This window comes from Pan troglodytes, chromosome 1 (assembly GCF_028858775.2).
Source record: "Pan troglodytes isolate AG18354 chromosome 1, NHGRI_mPanTro3-v2.0_pri, whole genome shotgun sequence".
Lineage (NCBI taxonomy): Eukaryota > Metazoa > Chordata > Mammalia > Primates > Hominidae > Pan > Pan troglodytes.
The window spans coordinates 142,092,584-142,110,838 of NC_072398.2; the positions used below are offsets into that span (position 1 = coordinate 142,092,584).

Here is an 18,255-nt window from a genome sequence, read left to right on the forward strand (position 1 = left end):
CTTTCTGTGCCTTGGTTTCTATAAAATCATAGGGAAATACTTGTTATGAGATTTAAGTAGTGTAATTCATGTAAAGCAGTCAGCACTGAGCCTGGAACTTGAGTACAATGCATGGAGCCCCCTCCTGACTGTGTGCTGGGCGTTAAGTGCCAGGGACGAGGTGTTCATGAGCGTGTAAAACATGCTCTTTCCTCACCTACTGCACCTCTAAAAGAATAGGCAGCTCCATTGTGAATTGTCTCTTGTTATAGGAAATTATATCTAAAAATTAATGTGATGCCTCCTCATTCTACAATTCTCAAACAGATCTCCAATCTTGAGATATATTCCATTTTTTTCAATACCTAATGGACATGTTTTTAAAACAATAAATGGTCTCAAAGATCTCTTCCAACAAAAAAACTTTGAAACTTGACTTTAAACCCTCCTACTAGCAGAATCCAGAAATTGCATTTATGGTTACTGAGTCACTTCCTTGAAAGAAGTACTTTCAGTTTCATTAGGCTCTGAAGCCATTACAAAGGTTGCTTAACTTCAATTATTTGATCACTGAGGAAAATCCAGAAAGCTACACAACACTGAAGGGGTGAAATCAAAGTCCAGCGATCCAGCGAAAGAAAAGAGAAGTGACAGAAACAACTTTACCTGGACTGAAGATAAAAGCACAGGTAAGAACTTCTATTGCTTCCTCTCCAGCTCTGAAGTACCTCAGCTCAGGGACGTGGAGCCTATAATGTTGTGGCAAGGATGGGAAGGAATTTATAAGTTAGTTCATTTTCTTAAAAATGACCAGGACCAAATTAGGCTGCAGCTGAGCCTGATGTGAGACACAGGTCAGATAAAATCATGGTGTTATCAGAAGTACCATGGCTCTAAGTGCCACTACAGTGCTTGTGTTGAATTAGGCACCAGCAGACAGCAACTAAACTGAGAGTTTGAAATGCACTAGGATAGTCTTTCTCTTTGTTGACATTGTCTGTGTTGACTAGGGACATGATTACATTTCCATTGTCAGTGATGGAGCTTGCTGAATCCTGCTCCTATGCAGCTAAGAAATGGAAAGAGCTACAAATGGGTTCTTTTCACCAGAAGGAAAGAACAGCAAAGGTAATGCAGAGGAAGCAGCCCACTGACACGGTTATAGACAAAGAAAAAACTGAAACCCAGCGTCAAAGAGGAAGATTCATGAAAACAGTATACTTTTTATTACACATTTGAACTTTGTTTCAGATTGTTTCTCTAGAAATAATCCAGGCTAAAGAGCTTCCTCTCCATTTTTTTTTCTTTTTTTCTTTTTTTTTTTTTGAGAGAGAGAGAGAGGGCGGTGGCCTAGTTTTTCCTCTGGAGAATTTACAGGAGAATTTCCTGTAATGCATCACTACTAAAGCCGGTATCTTTGCTTACTTTAACCTCTCCCACGCACTCAGACAACTTAGATCCCACCTTCTGAAAACTCCTCCCCTGAATTCCTTGGCAAAACACTAGCTTCACTCATCACCTTGTCTGACATCTCCCTTGCTGGCACTTTCTCTCTCTCTCTCACTCTCATCTTTCCAGCCCTTTCTCCTCATCCTCCTCACTTCTATTTCTCCTCTTCCCATTTCTCTTTCTCCTACTCTATAAAATGGAAAAACAGAACAAAACAGAAAACCTAAAGCTGTATTGCTGGAAATTTATTTTCTTTTCACATCTTCCCATGTAGCTCTCTTTATGTGCCTCCTGGTCTTTCAGTCCTTATTTCATGGGGTTTTTCGTTGTTGCTGTTGTTTGTTTGGTTTGGTTTTTTTGGGATGTGTGCGTGTATGTGTGTGTGTGTGTGTGTGTGTGCGCGTGCGTGTTTCTTAGCAACATTCAGTATTGGCAGTTTTGCATTTATACCCACACTGAGTTAGAGGCTACCTTATCATGACACTAATGAAGCTTAAGTTTCAGGGCCCCTCTCTTGCACGTGCCCCTTCAAAGCCCTTGGAAAGGTCCCTAGCCATGTGTTTCACATGGTTATGTAGTTGTATAGAATTTGTAAAAGTATGTTACATTGGTTCCACTTCCAGAATGGCACTGTGAGAAGTTTTGTGGATCCTCATTACAGTGAAATAAGCATAACCAGTTGAAAATGGAGGAAGGAACACATTTTAAAATCTCTGGAAATTGTCCTAAGGGCATATGTCAAACAATGAAACATTTACTCATGGGGTTCTTTATTCACCATAAGAATTCATGAATAAACAAATCAATATTTAATTTCTTACATATAGCCAGGATGTAAAAAAAATTCTCTATATCCTATTTTATCTTCCATTTATTGTCTAGTGTAAATTTTTTAATGAGAATCCAAGGGAAGCTTTTCCATAATAAATTAAATGAAAGTTCTAGGTTGAAAGAGTAGTTGACTGTTGATAAGTTACTGTCATACCAATATTTAATTTGATGATAATACTTCCATAATTTTTTTAAATGATACAGATTTTCCCTCATCTGTCTCACTGACACACACAAAACTTTTGGCCATCCTGGGGAATTTTGTGACTCTATCCTCTAAATGCAAAAGACTGGAAATTCTAATTCATTCCAACTCTTCCCTTGCAGACAAGAGAACAATGCCCTGGACATGGCTCCAGAGATCCACATGACAGGCCCAATGTGCCTCATTGAGAACACTAACAGGGAACTGGTGGCGAATCCAGAAGCTCTGAAGATCCTGTCTGCCATTACACAGCCTGTGGTGGTGGTGGCAATTGTGGGCCTCTACCGCACAGGAAAATCCTACCTGATGAACAAGCTGGCTGGGAAGAATAAGGGTGAGTGGCATGAGCAAAGCTCTGCCAAGTCCCTTCTGTCCCCCAACACAGTCAGCATCCATTATGAGGATGTGAGGAGAGAAAGCTGGCACTGGGAATAAGCTAACTTTCCATTCACAGTTGGGCTCCTTATCTTCACTCTTCTAGGGCATAAGCATCAGCTCACGGCTGTTCTGAAGGTAGTGAGTTATCTCAATTGACTGTTCACCATGAGTTACAGTTGAACTCCTTGTTCTACTCTTTCCCCTCACCCTTCTCACTACTGACTGCACTTGACTAGTCTTTTTTTTTTTTTTTTTTTTTCTTGAGACAAGGTCTTGCTCTTTCCCCAGGCTGGAGTACAGTGGCAAGATCTCAGCTCACCACAGTCTTGACTTCCTGGGCTCAAGCAATCCTCTCACCTCAGCCTCCTGAGTAGGTAGGACTACAGATGCATGCCACCACACCCAGCTAATTTTGTATTTTTGGTAGAGACAGGGTTTCATCATGTTGCCCATGCAGGTCTCAAGCTCCTGGGCTCAAGAGATCGCCTGCCTATGTTCACATAGTAACAGCAAGTTTACACTGATCTTTAAGGTTGAAAAAATGTTTCAGTCTGTATTGGATATTCTTGTTTATTGTTTTTAAAAATATATAAACATAAAATTTATCCTTGTAACCATTATTAAGTATGTAGTTCTGTGGTATTAATTAAATTCAAATTGTTGTGCAACCATCACTACCATCTATTTCCAGAACTTTTTAATTTTCCCCAAAAGAAACTCTGTGCCAATTAAACAAAAGCCCCACCTACACCCATCTCCTGCCACAATTCTACATTCCATCTCTATTAATTTGACTACTCTAGGAATGTTATATAAGTGGAGTCATTCAATATTTGTCCTTTGGTGACCGGCTTATTCTAATTCACATAATGTCTTCAAGGTTCAGTGTGGTAGCATGTGTCAAAATTCTTCCTTTTTGGCTGGGCACTCATGGCTGTAATCCCAGCACTTTGGGAGGCCAATGCAGGCAGATCACCTGAGGTCGGGAGTTCAAGACCAGCCTGACCAACATGGAGAAACCCCGTCTTTACTAAAAATACAAAATTAGCTGGGCATGGTGGCACATTCCTGTAATCCCAGCTACTCAGGAGGCTGGGGCAGGAGAATCGCTTGAATCTGGGAAACAGAGGTTGCGGTGAGCCAAGATCGTGCCTTTGCACTCCCGCCTGGGCATAGAGCGAAACTCCATCTCAAAAATAAATAAAGAAATAAAAAATTCTTCCTTTTCAAGGCTAAGTAATTATATGTGTATACTAATTTATCTGTTTGCTTGTCAGTTGACACTTGGGTTGCTTACACCTTTTGGCTATTACAAATAATGCTGATAGGATCATGGGTGTCTGAATATCTGTTCGAGTCCCTGCTTTCACTCCTTTTCAGTATATACCCAGAAGTGGAATTGATGGCTCATATAGTCATTCCATGTTAAATTTTTTAAGGAATTGCTATATCATTTTCCACAGTGACTGCACCATTTAGCATTCCCAACAGAAATGCACAAGGGTTCTAATTTTTCTTCATATTCACCAACATTTGTTATTTATTGCGGGATCTGGCCAGCAGCCTGCAATGCAACGGGGCTCTCTCTTTGTTCCCAGGCAGACCGGCAGGTCGAGAAATAATAGATACACACAAGATAGTGAAAGCTGGGTCCAGGGGGGTCACAGCCTTCTGGTCCCGTGGTGCTCCCAATGCACTGGATATGCCAGCATTTATTATTAAGTTTAGTGAGGGTGGGGGAAGGTTAGTGAGGGATTTAGGGTCGTTTGATTATGAGGTGAGATGGTCACATGGGGATGAAGTAATTCTTTAACATAACATCTGTATGCAGAAGTACAGTATACGGAGATAAGAATTTACAATATAGTGTGTGCATCAGTAATTTCTAACAGAGCCTTAAAACAGAAATGCAGTCTTTCATAACCTATGATTAGCAAGATATTAATCAGCAGTAACAGTTGCAGCAAAAGCTGGTTACAAACAATCCATAGAAACAAGACGTGAAGCTAGACAACCGGTTAGACCAGAAATTCTCAGAAGGGAGTATGCCTTAACCCTAAAGAGGCCTAGAAGAGCCATGGCAAGATGAGTGCGTTTATGGCCCTATCTTATCCACATGGACAGGTGCCCCCTCTCTCCACAAGGGTCGCATTCCATTCCCAGAGCTATGAACATCTGCTTTTCTGGGATAAGAATCTTGGTGATGTGAAACCTCCCTGACTGCACGTCCATTCATAGGCTCTCTGCAGGGGGAAGCACATCACGCGCTGTTGGCTCATTCTGACAGTCCAACCTGGCATTGTCTTTGCACAATCCTGCATGCAATTTTGTATTTACAATAATCAGGAGCATTTCATCTTTTATTCCATAGCAATAGTTTCACGGGGTCTCCCTACAGTTATTTTAATTTTTTTTTTTTTTTTTGAGACACAGTCTCACTCTGTCACCCAGGCTGGAGTGCAGTGGCACGATCCCAGCTCACTGCAACCTCCACCTCCCGGGTTCAAGTGATTCTCCTACCTCAGCCTCCCAAGTAGGTGGTAGCCTGCCACCATGCATGGCTCAGTTTTGTATTTTTAGTGTAAATGGGGTTTCTCCATATTTGCCAGGCCGGTCTCAAACTCCTGACCTCAGGTGATCCACCTGCCTCAGCCTCCCAAAGTGCTGGGATTTCAGGCGTGAGCCACTGCACCCAGCCCTTTTCAATTTTTTTGATAGTCACCATACTAATGGATGTGAAGTAGTATCTCACTATGGCTTTAATTTGCATTTCCCTAATGACTAGTAATGTTGAGCATCTTTTCAGGTGCTTATTGGCCATTCTTTAGAGAAATGTCTATTCAAGTTCTTTCTTTACTTTTTAATCTGTTTGTGTTGCATTGTAGGAATTCTTTATATTTGCTAGACATCAATTCCTTATCAGATACACGTTTAGCAAATGTTTTCTTCCATTCCATGTGTTGCCTTTTTATTCTGTTGATAGTGTCATTTGATACACAAAAGTTTTTCATTTTGATGAAGTCAAAGTTATCTGTTTTTCCTTTTACTGTCTGTTTTTCCCCTTTGTTTTCTCCCATGAGTTTTATAGTTTTAGCTCTAATGGTTAGTTCTTTGATCCATTTTGAGTTACGTTTTGGATTGTGTAAGCTAACAGTCCAACTTTTTTTTTTTTTTGGCATGTGAGCATGTGAATATCCAGTTTTCCCAATGTCGTTTGTTGTAGAGACTCCTCTTTCTGCGTTGAATGATTTTAGCACCCATGTTGAAAATTTTTTGACTATAGATGTGAGAGTTCATTTCTAGGCTCTCTACTTTACTCCATTGGTTGATAACAGTGTTTAAGCCAATACCAAACTGTGTTGATTATCCTGGTTTTGTAGTAAGTTTCAGAACTCAGAAACTGTGAGCCTCTGACTTTCTTCTTCCTTTTTGAGATTATTTTGACAATTTGGGGATCTCTTGAAATTTCATATGAAAGTTAGTGTGGATATTTTTGATATTTTTATTTATAAAAAAAGTCATTGGAATTTTGATAGGGATTGCATTGAATCTGTATGTCACTTTTACAGGATGTCTTTCTAATTATTTAACTCTTCCTTAATTTCTTTTAAGAATGTTTGGCCAAGCACAGTGGTTCACACCTGTAATCTCAGCACTTTGGGAGGCTGAGGCCAGCAGATCACTTGAGCTCAAGAATTTGAGACCAACTTGGACAACACGGGGAAACCCCATCTCTACAAAATATACAAAAATTAGACAGGCCTGGTGGCAAGTGCCTGTAGTCTCAGCTACTCGGGAGGCTGAGGTGGGAGAATTGCTTGAGCCTGGGAGGTCAAGGCTACGGTGAGCAGTGATCACAGTCTAGCCTGGATGACACCGTGAGACTCTGTCTCCAAAAAAAAAAAATTTTGTAATTTTCATTATACAAGTCATTCCCCTCTATGGTTACGTTTTTTGGGTTTTTTGTTTGTTTGTTTTGTGACAGTCTTGCTGTGTCACCAGGCTGGAGTGCAGTGGCACAATCTCGGCTCACTGCAACCTCCACCTCCTGGGTTCAGGCAATTCTCATGCCTCAGCCACCCGAGTAGCTGGGATTACAGGCGCCCGCCACCACACCCAGCTAATTTTGTGTGTGTGTGTGTGTATTTTTAGTAGAGACAGGGTTTCACCACATTGGCCAGATGGTCTCGATCTGCTGACCTTGTGATCACCTGCCTCAACCTCCCAAAGTGCTGGGATTACAGGCGTGAGCCACTGTGCCTGGCCAATTTTATTCTGAAGTAGTTTGCCCTTTTGGTGGTATGTTAAATGGGATTGCTTTCAAAATTTCCTTTGTGGATTGTTCTTTACTACTGTATAGAAATGCAACTGATTTCTGCATGTTAATTTTGTATGCTGCAACTTTGCTGAATTCTTTTTATTAGTTCTAACAGTTCTGTGTAATATTTAAAGTTTTCTGCAGAGATCATATCATCAGTGAATAGAGATTATTTTACATCTTCCTTTCCAATTTAGATGCTTTCTGTTTCCTTTTCTCACCTAATTACTCTGGATAGGACCTCTAGTACTTTGTGGAAAAGAAGTGGCAAAAGTGGGCATCTTTTCCTTGTTCCCATATTAGAGGAAAATTTTCAGTCTTCACCATTGAGTATGAAGCGGGCTGTGGATTTTTCATGTATGTCTTTGTTTTGTTGAGGTAATTTTTTTCTGTTTCTCTATCCCTCTTTTTTTTTTTTTTTTTTTAAGACAGAGTCTCGCTCTGTTGCCCAGGCTGGAGTGCAGTGGTGCTATCTCAGCTCACTGCAACCTCCGCCTCCTGGGTTCAAGTGATTCTCCTGCCTCAGTTTTTTTCTATTTCTAATTTGTTGATTGTTTTTATCATGAAAGGTCCTGAATCCATTTATGTACTGGATATTCAAATTTTTCTATTTTTCTGATTATAAGTAACGTAAGTACTGATTGTGGTTTTGGTTATCTCTCTTAACATTAATCATGATGCTACATTTGCCTCAATTTCCTGAAGTACCTGCTATTAAACCTCCAGCCCTTCTTATCCCATCTCTCCTTTACAGGCTTCTCTCTGGGCTCCACAGTGAAATCTCACACCAAAGGAATCTGGATGTGGTGTGTGCCTCACCCCAAGAAGCCAGAACACACCTTAGTCCTGCTTGACACTGAGGGCCTGGGAGATGTAAAGAAGGTAAGGGTCAAAGATTCAATTTTGAAATAAGCCCCTCATCTCTGAATATTTTAAGCACCATTTAGTTTTTTCTTAAAGAAGAGTTTGCATTTAACTATAATTTGTCTTTTCATTTCTGTGTACATGTCATAAGGCCAAACTTAGCAACAAGAAGTGAGAAAAATATTCATAAGACAGAATCCTAGCAAAGCATGGTGGTCAACACACAGTATTCTACTAACCATAGGTTGTAAGCTATGTGAGTTAACACAGATGCATAAAGGGAGCACAAATAAATCCAATGTCACGAGTCCTATCCTGCAAAGAAATTATAATTCAGTAGCCTGAGCAAGTTTAAATTATACTTCAGGCCTTAGAATGCCCACTAACCTTGAATGTTTATTTTGCAATTGTCTGCCAATGATCATAAGAGGACCTGGTGAGAATCAGTGTATACCAAAAAACACTAATCAAAAAACTATACACATTCCACAGCAGAGTAACAATCATTTTGTTTGGATTTGGGTTCTTTTCATAGGTCATTAGTCTTAAAAGAAAACTCTAACTTATGATATACTTTTACTACTGTCACTCTGGAAAGTGCTGCGATGATGAAACTTGCTCCTGACTCCAGTGTGTCTTGACTTCCAGGGTGACAACCAGAATGACTCCTGGATCTTCGCCCTGGCCGTCCTCCTGAGCAGCACCTTCGTGTACAATAGCATGGGAACCATCAACCAGCAGGCTATGGACCAACTGTAGTATCCTTTTGTGACCCAGAACAGCACCAAGGTCAGAGGGGACACCTGTATTCATACACCAGCTGCCTGACTGTGAATCCTGATGAATCAAGCTCAAAAGGAGAAAACAAAAAATAATGCAAGTACAGAGGAGAGATCCCATGTATCCACTTTAGAATTGACACTTAGGTTAGGATCAAAGGAAAATGGAAGGTTTGGGAATGTGTTGAACTAATATGGGATGAGGTTCCTGTTCATTTTGTCACATCTCCTTAGTTAGCTACTCAGCTATGTGACAGAGCTGACACATCGAATCCGATCAAAATCCTCACCTAATGAGAATGAGAATGAGGATTCAGCTGACTTTGTGAGCTTCTTCCCAGACTTTGTGTGGACACTGAGAGATTTCTCCCTGGACTTGGAAGCAGATGGACAACCCCTCACACCAGATGAGTACCTGGAGTATTCCCTGAAGCTAACACAAGGTAACAGGGACGTACCATGGATAAATGAGGACGACAAAACACTAGAAATTATCATTTTTTAGTTTACTATTGATAGTTTTCTCACATTTACAGTTTTCTGTATCTCTAGCTTGCTATTCTTAAGAATTAATGCTTGCTATTAGCAATAGAAAAGGTTTTTTGAAAAAAGGAAAAAAGGAATGAATGCTTGCTGAATATCTAAATTAATAGATTAGATTTTAAATTATATTCTCCTGTGTTCTAAAATAAGTTTCTTTTTCTTTCATTTTTTCCTATTTTACAATTTAGGTAAATTTTATCTCCTTATGTAGGGTTCATGATTCTGTATTTACCTGTAAAATATGAAGGACAATGGATATTTACTTAAAGAACATAGATTGAACATGAACAGTGTACTAGTCCAAATGCTGGCGAACTGCAGCCTAAGACAAATGATGGCCAATTCTGCCTGCCAGCTGTCTTTCTAAGGAGGTTTTTTGGGAAGAATGCTATGCCCATTCATTTACATATTGTCTAAAGCTGTTGTCATGCTCCAATAACAAAGTTGAGTACTTGGAAAAGAGACCACCTAGCCTGCAGAGCCTAAAATATTTACTATTTGACCCTTTACGGAAACACTTATATTAGGCAAATTTCTTTATTATGTTTCTCTAGGTACCAGTGAAAAAGATAAAAATTTTAATCTGCCCCGACTCTGTATCCAGAAGTTCTTCCCAAAGAAAAAATGTTTTGTCTTCGATCTGCCCATTCACCGCAGGAAGCTTGCCCAGCTTGAGAAACTACAAGATGAAGAGCTGGACCCTGAATTTGTGCAACAAGTAGCAGACTTCTGTTCCTACATCTTTAGCAATTCCAAAACTAAAACTCTTTCAGGAGGCATCAAGGTCAATGGGCCTCGTAAGTCCCCTTCCTAGTACTTCCACTCATTGTTAAAACTAAAGGATGGCCAGGCATGATGGTTCATGCCTGTAATCCAAGCACTTTGGGAGGCCGAGGAGGGCAGATCACTTGAGGCCAGGAGTTTGAGACCAACCTAGCCCGCATGGCAAAACCATGTCTCTACTAAAAATACAAAAAAAATTAGGTATGGTGGCACATGCCTGTAATCCCAGCTACTTGGGAGGCTGAGGCAGGAGAATTGCTTGAACCTGGGAGGCAGAGGTTGCAGTGAGACGAGATCACACCACTGCTCTCCAGCCTGGGTGACAGAGGAAAAAAAAATATGAAAGGAGCATAGAATAACTCCACCTAGTATCAGCATTGAAAAATCCCAATCTACTGCTACATTTGTGCTAAATTCTAGATGACACCAACATTTCTAATAGATTTTGTTGGTCAACCTTCTTGGTGGGAAAAGATAGGAAAAGCAAAGGAAAAAAGTTTTATTACTTAAAATTGCCACAGTAAACTGGGCCTGCACTGTACAGTACAGTAGCCGCTAGACAAGTGGGGCTATCTAAATGTAAATGTAAATTAATTAAAATAAGGAAAAATTAAAGGTCAATTCACATGGCTATATTTCAAAGGCTTATATTTACATGTACTTAGTGGCTAGCATACTGAACAGCACATACGGAACACTTCCACCATTACAGAAAGTTTTCTTGGACAATGCTGTGCTAAAATAAACCAAACGGAGGGCTCCTTTTGATTAGGAGAGTATCATTTGTTCCATAAGTATTGATCAAATGCTACTGTGAATAAGCTGAGGATGCAGTCATAAATGGAATAGCTATGGGTTCCTTTCCTGATGGTGCTTGGGGTTGAAATGGATGCAAACATTCAACTAACACAGGCCTAGGTCACCTAGAACAAGGATTCTCAAATGTTGATATGCATACATATCATCTAGGGATCTTACCCAAAGAAAAAACTCTAATTCAGTAGATCTGGGACAGAGGCTAACAATAGGCATTTCCAGCAAGCTTCCAGGTGATTCTGAGGACCTTGATGCTGTGAGGAAAATAGGTGGAAATTGACATGTTTAGAATTACACAGAATAGAGAGTTTTCTTCAGTACAAGAAACATTATCATTTCTTCTTTGTATGTAGGTCTAGAGAGCCTAGTGCTGACCTATATCGATGCTATCAGTAGAGGGGATCTGCCCTGCATGGAGAACGCAGTCCTGGCCTTGGCCCAGATAGAGAACTCAGCCGCAGTGCAAAAGGCTATTGCCCACTATGACCAGCAGATGGGCCAGAAGGTGCAGCTGCCCGCAGAAACCCTCCAGGAGCTGCTGGACCTGCACAGGGTTAGTGAGAGGGAGGCCACTGAAGTCTTTATGAAGAACTCTTTCAAGGATGTGGACCATCTGTTTCAAAAGAAATTAGCGGTAATTTTTCTATCACATTTACATGGATTTGGATTTTGGAAGGCAAAGTACTACTAAGAAATGAAATTGGTATTTATTTTGAGACAAATAATTATTCTAGATTTTAAAATGGTGACAACTAGTTCTTGGTAATCATAATAATCAGACAAAAACAATTTTATTACTTCAGACTCAAAGTTTAAAAACATTGCTTATCAATAAATGGTCTTCCCTTTATTAAATTCATATAACTGACAATCAGAGCTTCTAATCAAATTACATGCCCACTCTTCTCAGACTGATTTGATATTCTAGCCAAATGCAAAGAAAATTTTCATCTTAGTTATCTTGAGCAGGCTTCTGTTCAGCCACATTTATTCCATATGAAATCATCAGTCCAATATGCAAAAGCAGAGCTTTCCTCTTAACGGTTGACATAAAGCTGTCAATCTCAGCCCTGAACCTCACCTCTAAAGAGAAAGCGATTTCAGTAGAAAGTGGGGTCAGGAGTAAGAGCGTGGTCCTGCTGAGGAGTCTGTCAGTTTCTCCGGCATCATTGACTGTTTATTTTCAGAAGTCTTTCCCAAAATTCTGAGGTCAAGCTAACATCCTTTCCCTGTTACTCTTTTTACTTCCTATTTTTACATTAAAGGCCCAGCTAGACAAAAAGCGGGATGACTTTTGTAAACAGAATCAAGAAGCATCATCAGATCGTTGCTCAGCTTTACTTCAGGTCATTTTCAGTCCTCTAGAAGAAGAAGTGAAGGCGGGAATTTATTCGAAACCAGGGGGCTATCGTCTCTTTATTCAGAAGCTACAAGACCTGGAGAAAAAGTACTATGAGGAACCAAGGAAGGGGATACAGGTAACCAAGATTCATCTGTCGATTATGGAAACCTGCTGACCTACCTCCTACGAACACCAAAGTGACCAAGCTTCACTGCACACAGATGTGCTTTTTTGTCTGTATAACATTCATGCTTTCATTCAATAACATATGCAGGGAGATTGTTATATCAGATATGTCCCAGGTGCTCATCAAAGAGAGTGCAGTCGGCGGGTGCAGTGGCTCAAGCCTGCAATCCTAACACTTTGAGGGCAGAGGCAGGCAGATTGCTTGAGCTCAGGAGTTTAAGACCAGCCTGAGCAACATGGTGAAACATGTCTCTAGTAAGAATATAAAAATTAGCTGGGCACTGTTGCACATGCCTGTAGTCCCAGCTACTCAGAAGGCTGAGGCAGGAGAATTGCTTGAGCCCGGGAGGTTCAGTGAGCCAAGATTGCACCTCAGCACTCTGGCCTGGGCAACAGAGCCAGACTCTGTCTTTCAAATATTAGTTAACTAGGCCGGGCGCAGTGGCTCACGCCTGTAATCCCAGCACTTTGGGAGGCTGAGGCAGGCAGATCACAAGGTCAGGAGATCAAGACCATCCTGGCCAACATGGTGAAACCCCGTCTCTACTAAAAATACAAAAATTAGCTGAGCGTGGTGGCAGGCGCCTGTAATTCCAGCTACTCAGGAGGCTGAGGCAGGAGAATCACTTGAACCCAGGAGGCGGAGGTTGCAGTGTGCCGAGATCACGCCACTGCACTCCAGCCTGGCAACAGAGCAAGACTCTGTCTCAAAAAAAAAAAAAAAAAAAAAAGTTAATTAATTAGACAGTGCAGTCAATTAACTATTGAGTTATAAATTCAATTATCAGATTAACCACCACATTGTTGTCATGATCATTACAGCTGGATTTTTTTCTGTTCCAAGAGACAGAAACCCAATGATGGTTGCTTAAAAAAAATGGTAATTCATCGTTTTAGGTTTCAAACTGGATTTAAAGGACATCTGGATCCAAGATTTCAAATAATGTCATGATCTGTCTCTCTGCCCAATATCCTCCCTGCATCCCCACAGTTCTCTCCCTCTCTTCCTCCCTCTATCTGAATCACTCTGATTTGCTCTCTCAAGGAGGGCTTCATTCTCCAGTCAGCTCAGCCCATATGGAACCACAGCATCAAATTTAGAGCCCTCAATTTGAAAAGGACAGGGAATCTTATTTCCCAGTATCTGTATCATCCTCCTAAATAAGACTCTGCTAAGTAGGGTCATCTGATTGGCCAGCTTGGAGCATGTATCTGCCCTGTGATAGGGAATCTTGACCACCAGGCACACCAGGGCCAAGAGGAAGAATTCTCAGAAGAAAAGATGGTGGGCAGACGAACAGGAACACCTGCTTACAGCCATTTCCTACTTCTCACTCTGTGTTCTCTGGGTCCTAAGGCTGAAGAGATTCTGCAGACATACTTGAAATCCAAGGAGTCTGTGACCGATGCAATTCTACAGACAGACCAGATTCTCACAGAAAAGGAAAAGGAGATTGAAGGTGAGGAGCAAGTCAAAGGATCAGATTATCCTAAAGCTTTTCAAATTTTAAATAATTTGACTGGATAAACCTAAGTTCCATAAACTAAAGCAAGACATGTCTTACTTGTTGAGGTCATCTCTGAGTAGGGCATATGCAGTCAGCAGCAACAATGGAGGGTAAGTGTATAACTAAGAATGAGGCAACAAGATAACTCCACACAAACGTTTCTCCTTCCTCCACAGTGGAACGTGTAAAAGCTGAATCTGCACAGGCTTCAGCAGAAATGGTGGAGGAAATGCAAATAAAGTATCAGCAGATGATGGAAGAGAAAGAGAAGAGTTATCAAGAACATGTGAAACAATTGACTGAGAAGATGGAGAGGGAGAGGGCCCAGTTGCTGGAAGAGCAAGAGAAGACCCTCACTAGTAAACTTCAGGTATCCAAATGCATCACCTTGTGGTTCGTTTTTCTGTTTTCTCTCTGTTCTTCCTGATCACAGAGTTAGTATGGCAGAGCGAACATAAAGCCCAGGGGAAGGATTTTGCTTGCTCACTTGTACTTTCTTGTTTCTGTCTGTCTGACTTGAAATGGCCACTGCCTACATGTCACGAAAAGTTTATTTGCAGGGTGTCACATTCAGTCCCGTTTTAGTGTATCCTTCCACTTACGGCTGTCATATGCTAGGCATCATAAAAATGCCTTATCTATATCTCTTGCTTAATACCATATGAAGCGAGAACTTTATCCCTATTACTTAGGAGAGGAAACAGAGGTTCAGAAAATATTAAATAACTTTTATAGTGTCACACAGCTAGTAAATATCTGACCCATCTTCATCACTTAGTGGAATCCATAGTAATATTTTTTCTATCCCATCTAGTATGACTTTGGCTCTAAGAGAACTTTTATGAGCAGAAGGACTCCCTAACCCTCACACCTGTAGGGCAGTCTACCACTCCTGCCTGTTTTCTGTGCCCTACTCACAGTTTGTGTTGAGTTGGGAGCTATGTGCAGAAATTCTATATAGTAAGTCTGGCACTCGGATTTCCTTGCCTATCTTCTGCTACCCCTGCCAACAGGGAGTAGAGACTTAGATCAGATTTCCTGATCTAAGATTCATATACCTAATCAGATTTTGAGAGTAACTTATTTCTGTATTATGTGTATATAATAATAATATGTGTGTAGGTAGGTGTGTTAAAAAGTCTATAATGCATAGGGAAGATTTGAAGTCAAATATATTGTTAAGATTTCCCACAAAGGTTTTGTATAATTAATAGGGGGAAAAAAGCAAGACCTTCATCAATAGAGCAGAAGGCATACGCTGAAACTCTTTTGGCTATAGAAAACCCAGGAGAAATAATCACACAGCCCAAATGCCCAGAAAAACTATAATTAAAATCAAGGGTAGAGAAAATTTCAAGAAAAAAATTAAGCACTAAATAAATCAATGCATGTGGAAACTAGATAGCTTACAGAGATTTACTTAATGCTACACTTATTTAGCCTCCATTTGTCCCTTTTTAGGAACAGGCCCGAGTACTAAAGGAGAGATGCCAAGGTGAAAGTACCCAACTTCAAAATGAGATACAAAAGCTACAGAAGACCCTGAAAAAAAAAACCAAGAGATATATGTCGCATAAGCTAAAGATCTAAACAAGAGAGCTTTTCTGTCACCCTAACCCAAGGCATAACTGAAACAATTTTAGAATTTGGAACAAGTGTCACTATATTTGATAATAATTAGATCTTGCATCATAACACTAAAAGTTTACAAGAACATGCAGTTCAATGATCAAAATCATGTTTTTTCCTTAAAAAGATTGTAAATTGTGCAACAAAGATGCATTTACCTCTGTACCAACAGAGGAGGGATCATGAGTTGCTGCCACTCAGAAGTTTATTCTTCCAGATGACCAGTGGATACTGAGGAAAGTCTTAGGTAAAAATCTTGGGACATATTTGGGCACTGGTTTGGCCAAGTGTACAATGGGTCCCAATATCAGAAACAACCATCCTAGCTTCCTAGGGAAGACAGTGTACAGTTCTCCATTATATCAAGGCTACAAGGTCTATGAGCAATAATGTGATTTCTGGACATTGCCCATGGATAATTCTCACTGATGGATCTCAAGCTAAAGCAAACCATCTTATACAGAGACCTAGAATCTTATATTTTCCATAGGAAGGTAAAGAAATCATTAGCAAGAGTAGGAATTGAATCATAAACAAATTGGCTAATGAAGAAATCTTTTCTTTCTTGTTCAATTCATCTAGATTATAACCTTAATGTGACACCTTAGACCTTTAGACAGTTGACCCTGAATTAAATAGTCACATGGTAACAATTATGCACTGTGTAATTTTAGTAATGTATAACATGCAATGATGTACTTTAACTGAAGATAGAGACTATGTTAGAAAATTGAACTAATTTAATTATTTGATTGTTTTAACCCTAAAGCATAAGCTAGTCTTTTCCTGATTCTTAAAGGTCATACTTGAAATCCTGCCAATTTTCCCCAAAGGGAATATGGAATTTTTTTGACTTTCTTTTGAGCAATAAAATAATTGTCTTGCCATTACTTAGTATATGTAGATTTCATCCCAATTGTCAAACATCCTAGGTAAGTGGTTGACATTTCTTACAGCAATTACAGATTATTTTTGAACTAGAAATAAACTAAACTAGAAATAAAATAAGTTTCACTAGTTTTTTTATTTCCATTTTTTTTTTTTTTTTAGTTTTTCACCAAATAATAAGGTTTGAGTCTTTATAGCAGTGGTTGGCTAACTTTTCTGTAAAATACCAGATAGTGATTATTTATGGTTTTGCAAGTCAACTGTCTCAACTACTAAACTCTGCATATAGTACAAATGCAGCCATAGACAATACATAAGTAAATGGGTGGGGCTATGTGCCAATAACACTTAATTTTGAAAACCAGGTGGCACACACAAGCTATAGTTTGCAGACCTTTGTTTACAGAAACATTGGTCAAAGTTTCATTATATACCTGCCTTATTTTACTTACATTTATAAGAATCATAAGGATTAGATTGTATATGTTAGAATCTTGAAATAATTATGTAGTGTTTCAAAATATTACACGATGAATCCCAAGAGGACCCACAGACCCTCTGAAGGAGGCGGACTGCTCCTGCAGGACCCAGGAAACACTCCAAATATTCTGACTGCCCCAACTGCAGAAGTGGGAAAGGGAGACCCTCCTCTCTGGAACACACACCCCCACTGGAGAAGCTGAAGGTTTGTGTGCAGGAGGAGTTTCCGACTTTACCTGAAGCTGAGTCAAGTTAGAGAGCCGAGCAAAATACAGGGGTAGAGGAAGCAGTTGGAAGGCCCTGGGAACTCACTGTGTCCCCAGGCAGGCCATTCCTGCCTGGCACCACAGGGATCTATCGGGAGGTCAGCCAGAGGAGCAACAGGTAAAACTCCACAGAAAGAAGAAATTCTCCAACCAAACTTTGTAACAATTTGAATGGGGCGAGAAGCCTCCTGCCAGAACTCGGGGAGGGCACAAATCCAGCATGCAAACTTCACAGGCTGGTGAAGAACTAAAGTCCTTTTCTTTTTGGCTGAGCAGAAAGCCTCAGCCAAATTTTAAGCCCGCCCCTCTTGCCCTCTGCCTGGAAGCAGACTCAGAGCTGTTGGCAGGGAGAAGGGCACAGTGGGAGTGAGACCGGCCTTCCAGTTTGCATCGGAGCTGGGTGAGGCCTGTGACTGCCAGCTTCCCCCACTCCCCTGACAACCTGCATGACTCAGCAGAGGCAGCCATAATCCTCCTAGGTACACAACTCCAGTGACCTGGGAATCTCACCCCCATCCCCTACAGCAGCCATAGCAAGATCCAGCCATGGAGAGTCTGAGCTCAGACACTCCTAGCCCCGCCCTGACCTGATGGTCCTTCTCCATCCACCCTGGTAGCTGAAGACAAAGGTCATTTAATCTTGGGAGTTCTAGGACCCTGCCCACCACCAGTCCCTCTCCCACTGATACTTTCTGGAAAGTGCCACCTCCTTGCAGGAGGCCAACCAGCACAAAAATAGAGCATTAAACCACCAAAACCAAGGACCCTCATGAAGTCCATTTCACCCTCCACCACCTCCACTGGAACAGGCACTGGTATTGTAGGAGGACAAGCCACCAACAAAACCCCTCAGACACTGAGTTAAAGAAGGAAGGGCTTTATTCAGCCAGGAGCTTTGGTAAGACTCACGTCTCCAACAACCGAGCTCCCCGAGTGAGCAATTCCTGTCCCTTTTAAGGGCTCACAACTCTAAGGGGGCCCACGTGAGAGGGTCGTGATTGATTGAGCAAG

The 18,255-nt window shown here is 40.8% G+C and overlaps 1 protein-coding gene across 6 annotated transcripts; it reads left to right on the forward strand.

Moving 5' to 3' along the window:
• The first annotated feature begins 100 nt into the window (after nt 1-100).
• Nucleotides 101-16,615, forward strand: GBP3 (guanylate binding protein 3). Of its 6 annotated transcripts, none has more exons than XM_063816891.1 (12): nt 133-668; nt 2,587-2,798; nt 3,131-3,216; nt 7,915-8,042; nt 8,673-8,782; nt 9,050-9,246; nt 9,901-10,143; nt 11,299-11,579; nt 12,211-12,423; nt 13,831-13,933; nt 14,158-14,351; nt 15,443-16,615. In XM_063816891.1, exons 4-12 carry the CDS (start codon nt 7,962-7,964, stop codon nt 15,569-15,571), a joined length of 1,551 nt encoding a protein of 516 aa, XP_063672961.1. In that variant the 5' UTR covers nt 133-668; nt 2,587-2,798; nt 3,131-3,216; nt 7,915-7,961; the 3' UTR covers nt 15,572-16,615. The 6 variants fall into 6 exon arrangements, with proteins under 6 accessions (XP_001146987.1, XP_063672961.1, XP_009423091.1 ...); XM_063816894.1 differs by having other exon boundaries at nt 481-668; nt 11,299-11,498; XM_001146987.6 differs by lacking the exon at nt 3,131-3,216 and having other exon boundaries at nt 101-668.
• Nucleotides 16,616-18,255: the final 1,640 nt, after the last annotated feature.

Excerpts from the sequence above, each read along its gene's own strand:
- GBP3 (XM_001146987.6), top strand. The coding sequence starts at position 2,609 with ATGGCTCCAGAGATCCACATGACAGGCCCAATGTGCCTCATTGAGAAC. Across the intron at positions 10,144-11,298 it reads CATCAAGGTCAATGGGCCTC|GTCTAGAGAGCCTAGTGCTG; the intron begins GTAAGTCCCCTT and ends CTTTGTATGTAG. Across the intron at positions 12,424-13,830 it reads AACCAAGGAAGGGGATACAG|GCTGAAGAGATTCTGCAGAC; the intron begins GTAACCAAGATT and ends CTGGGTCCTAAG.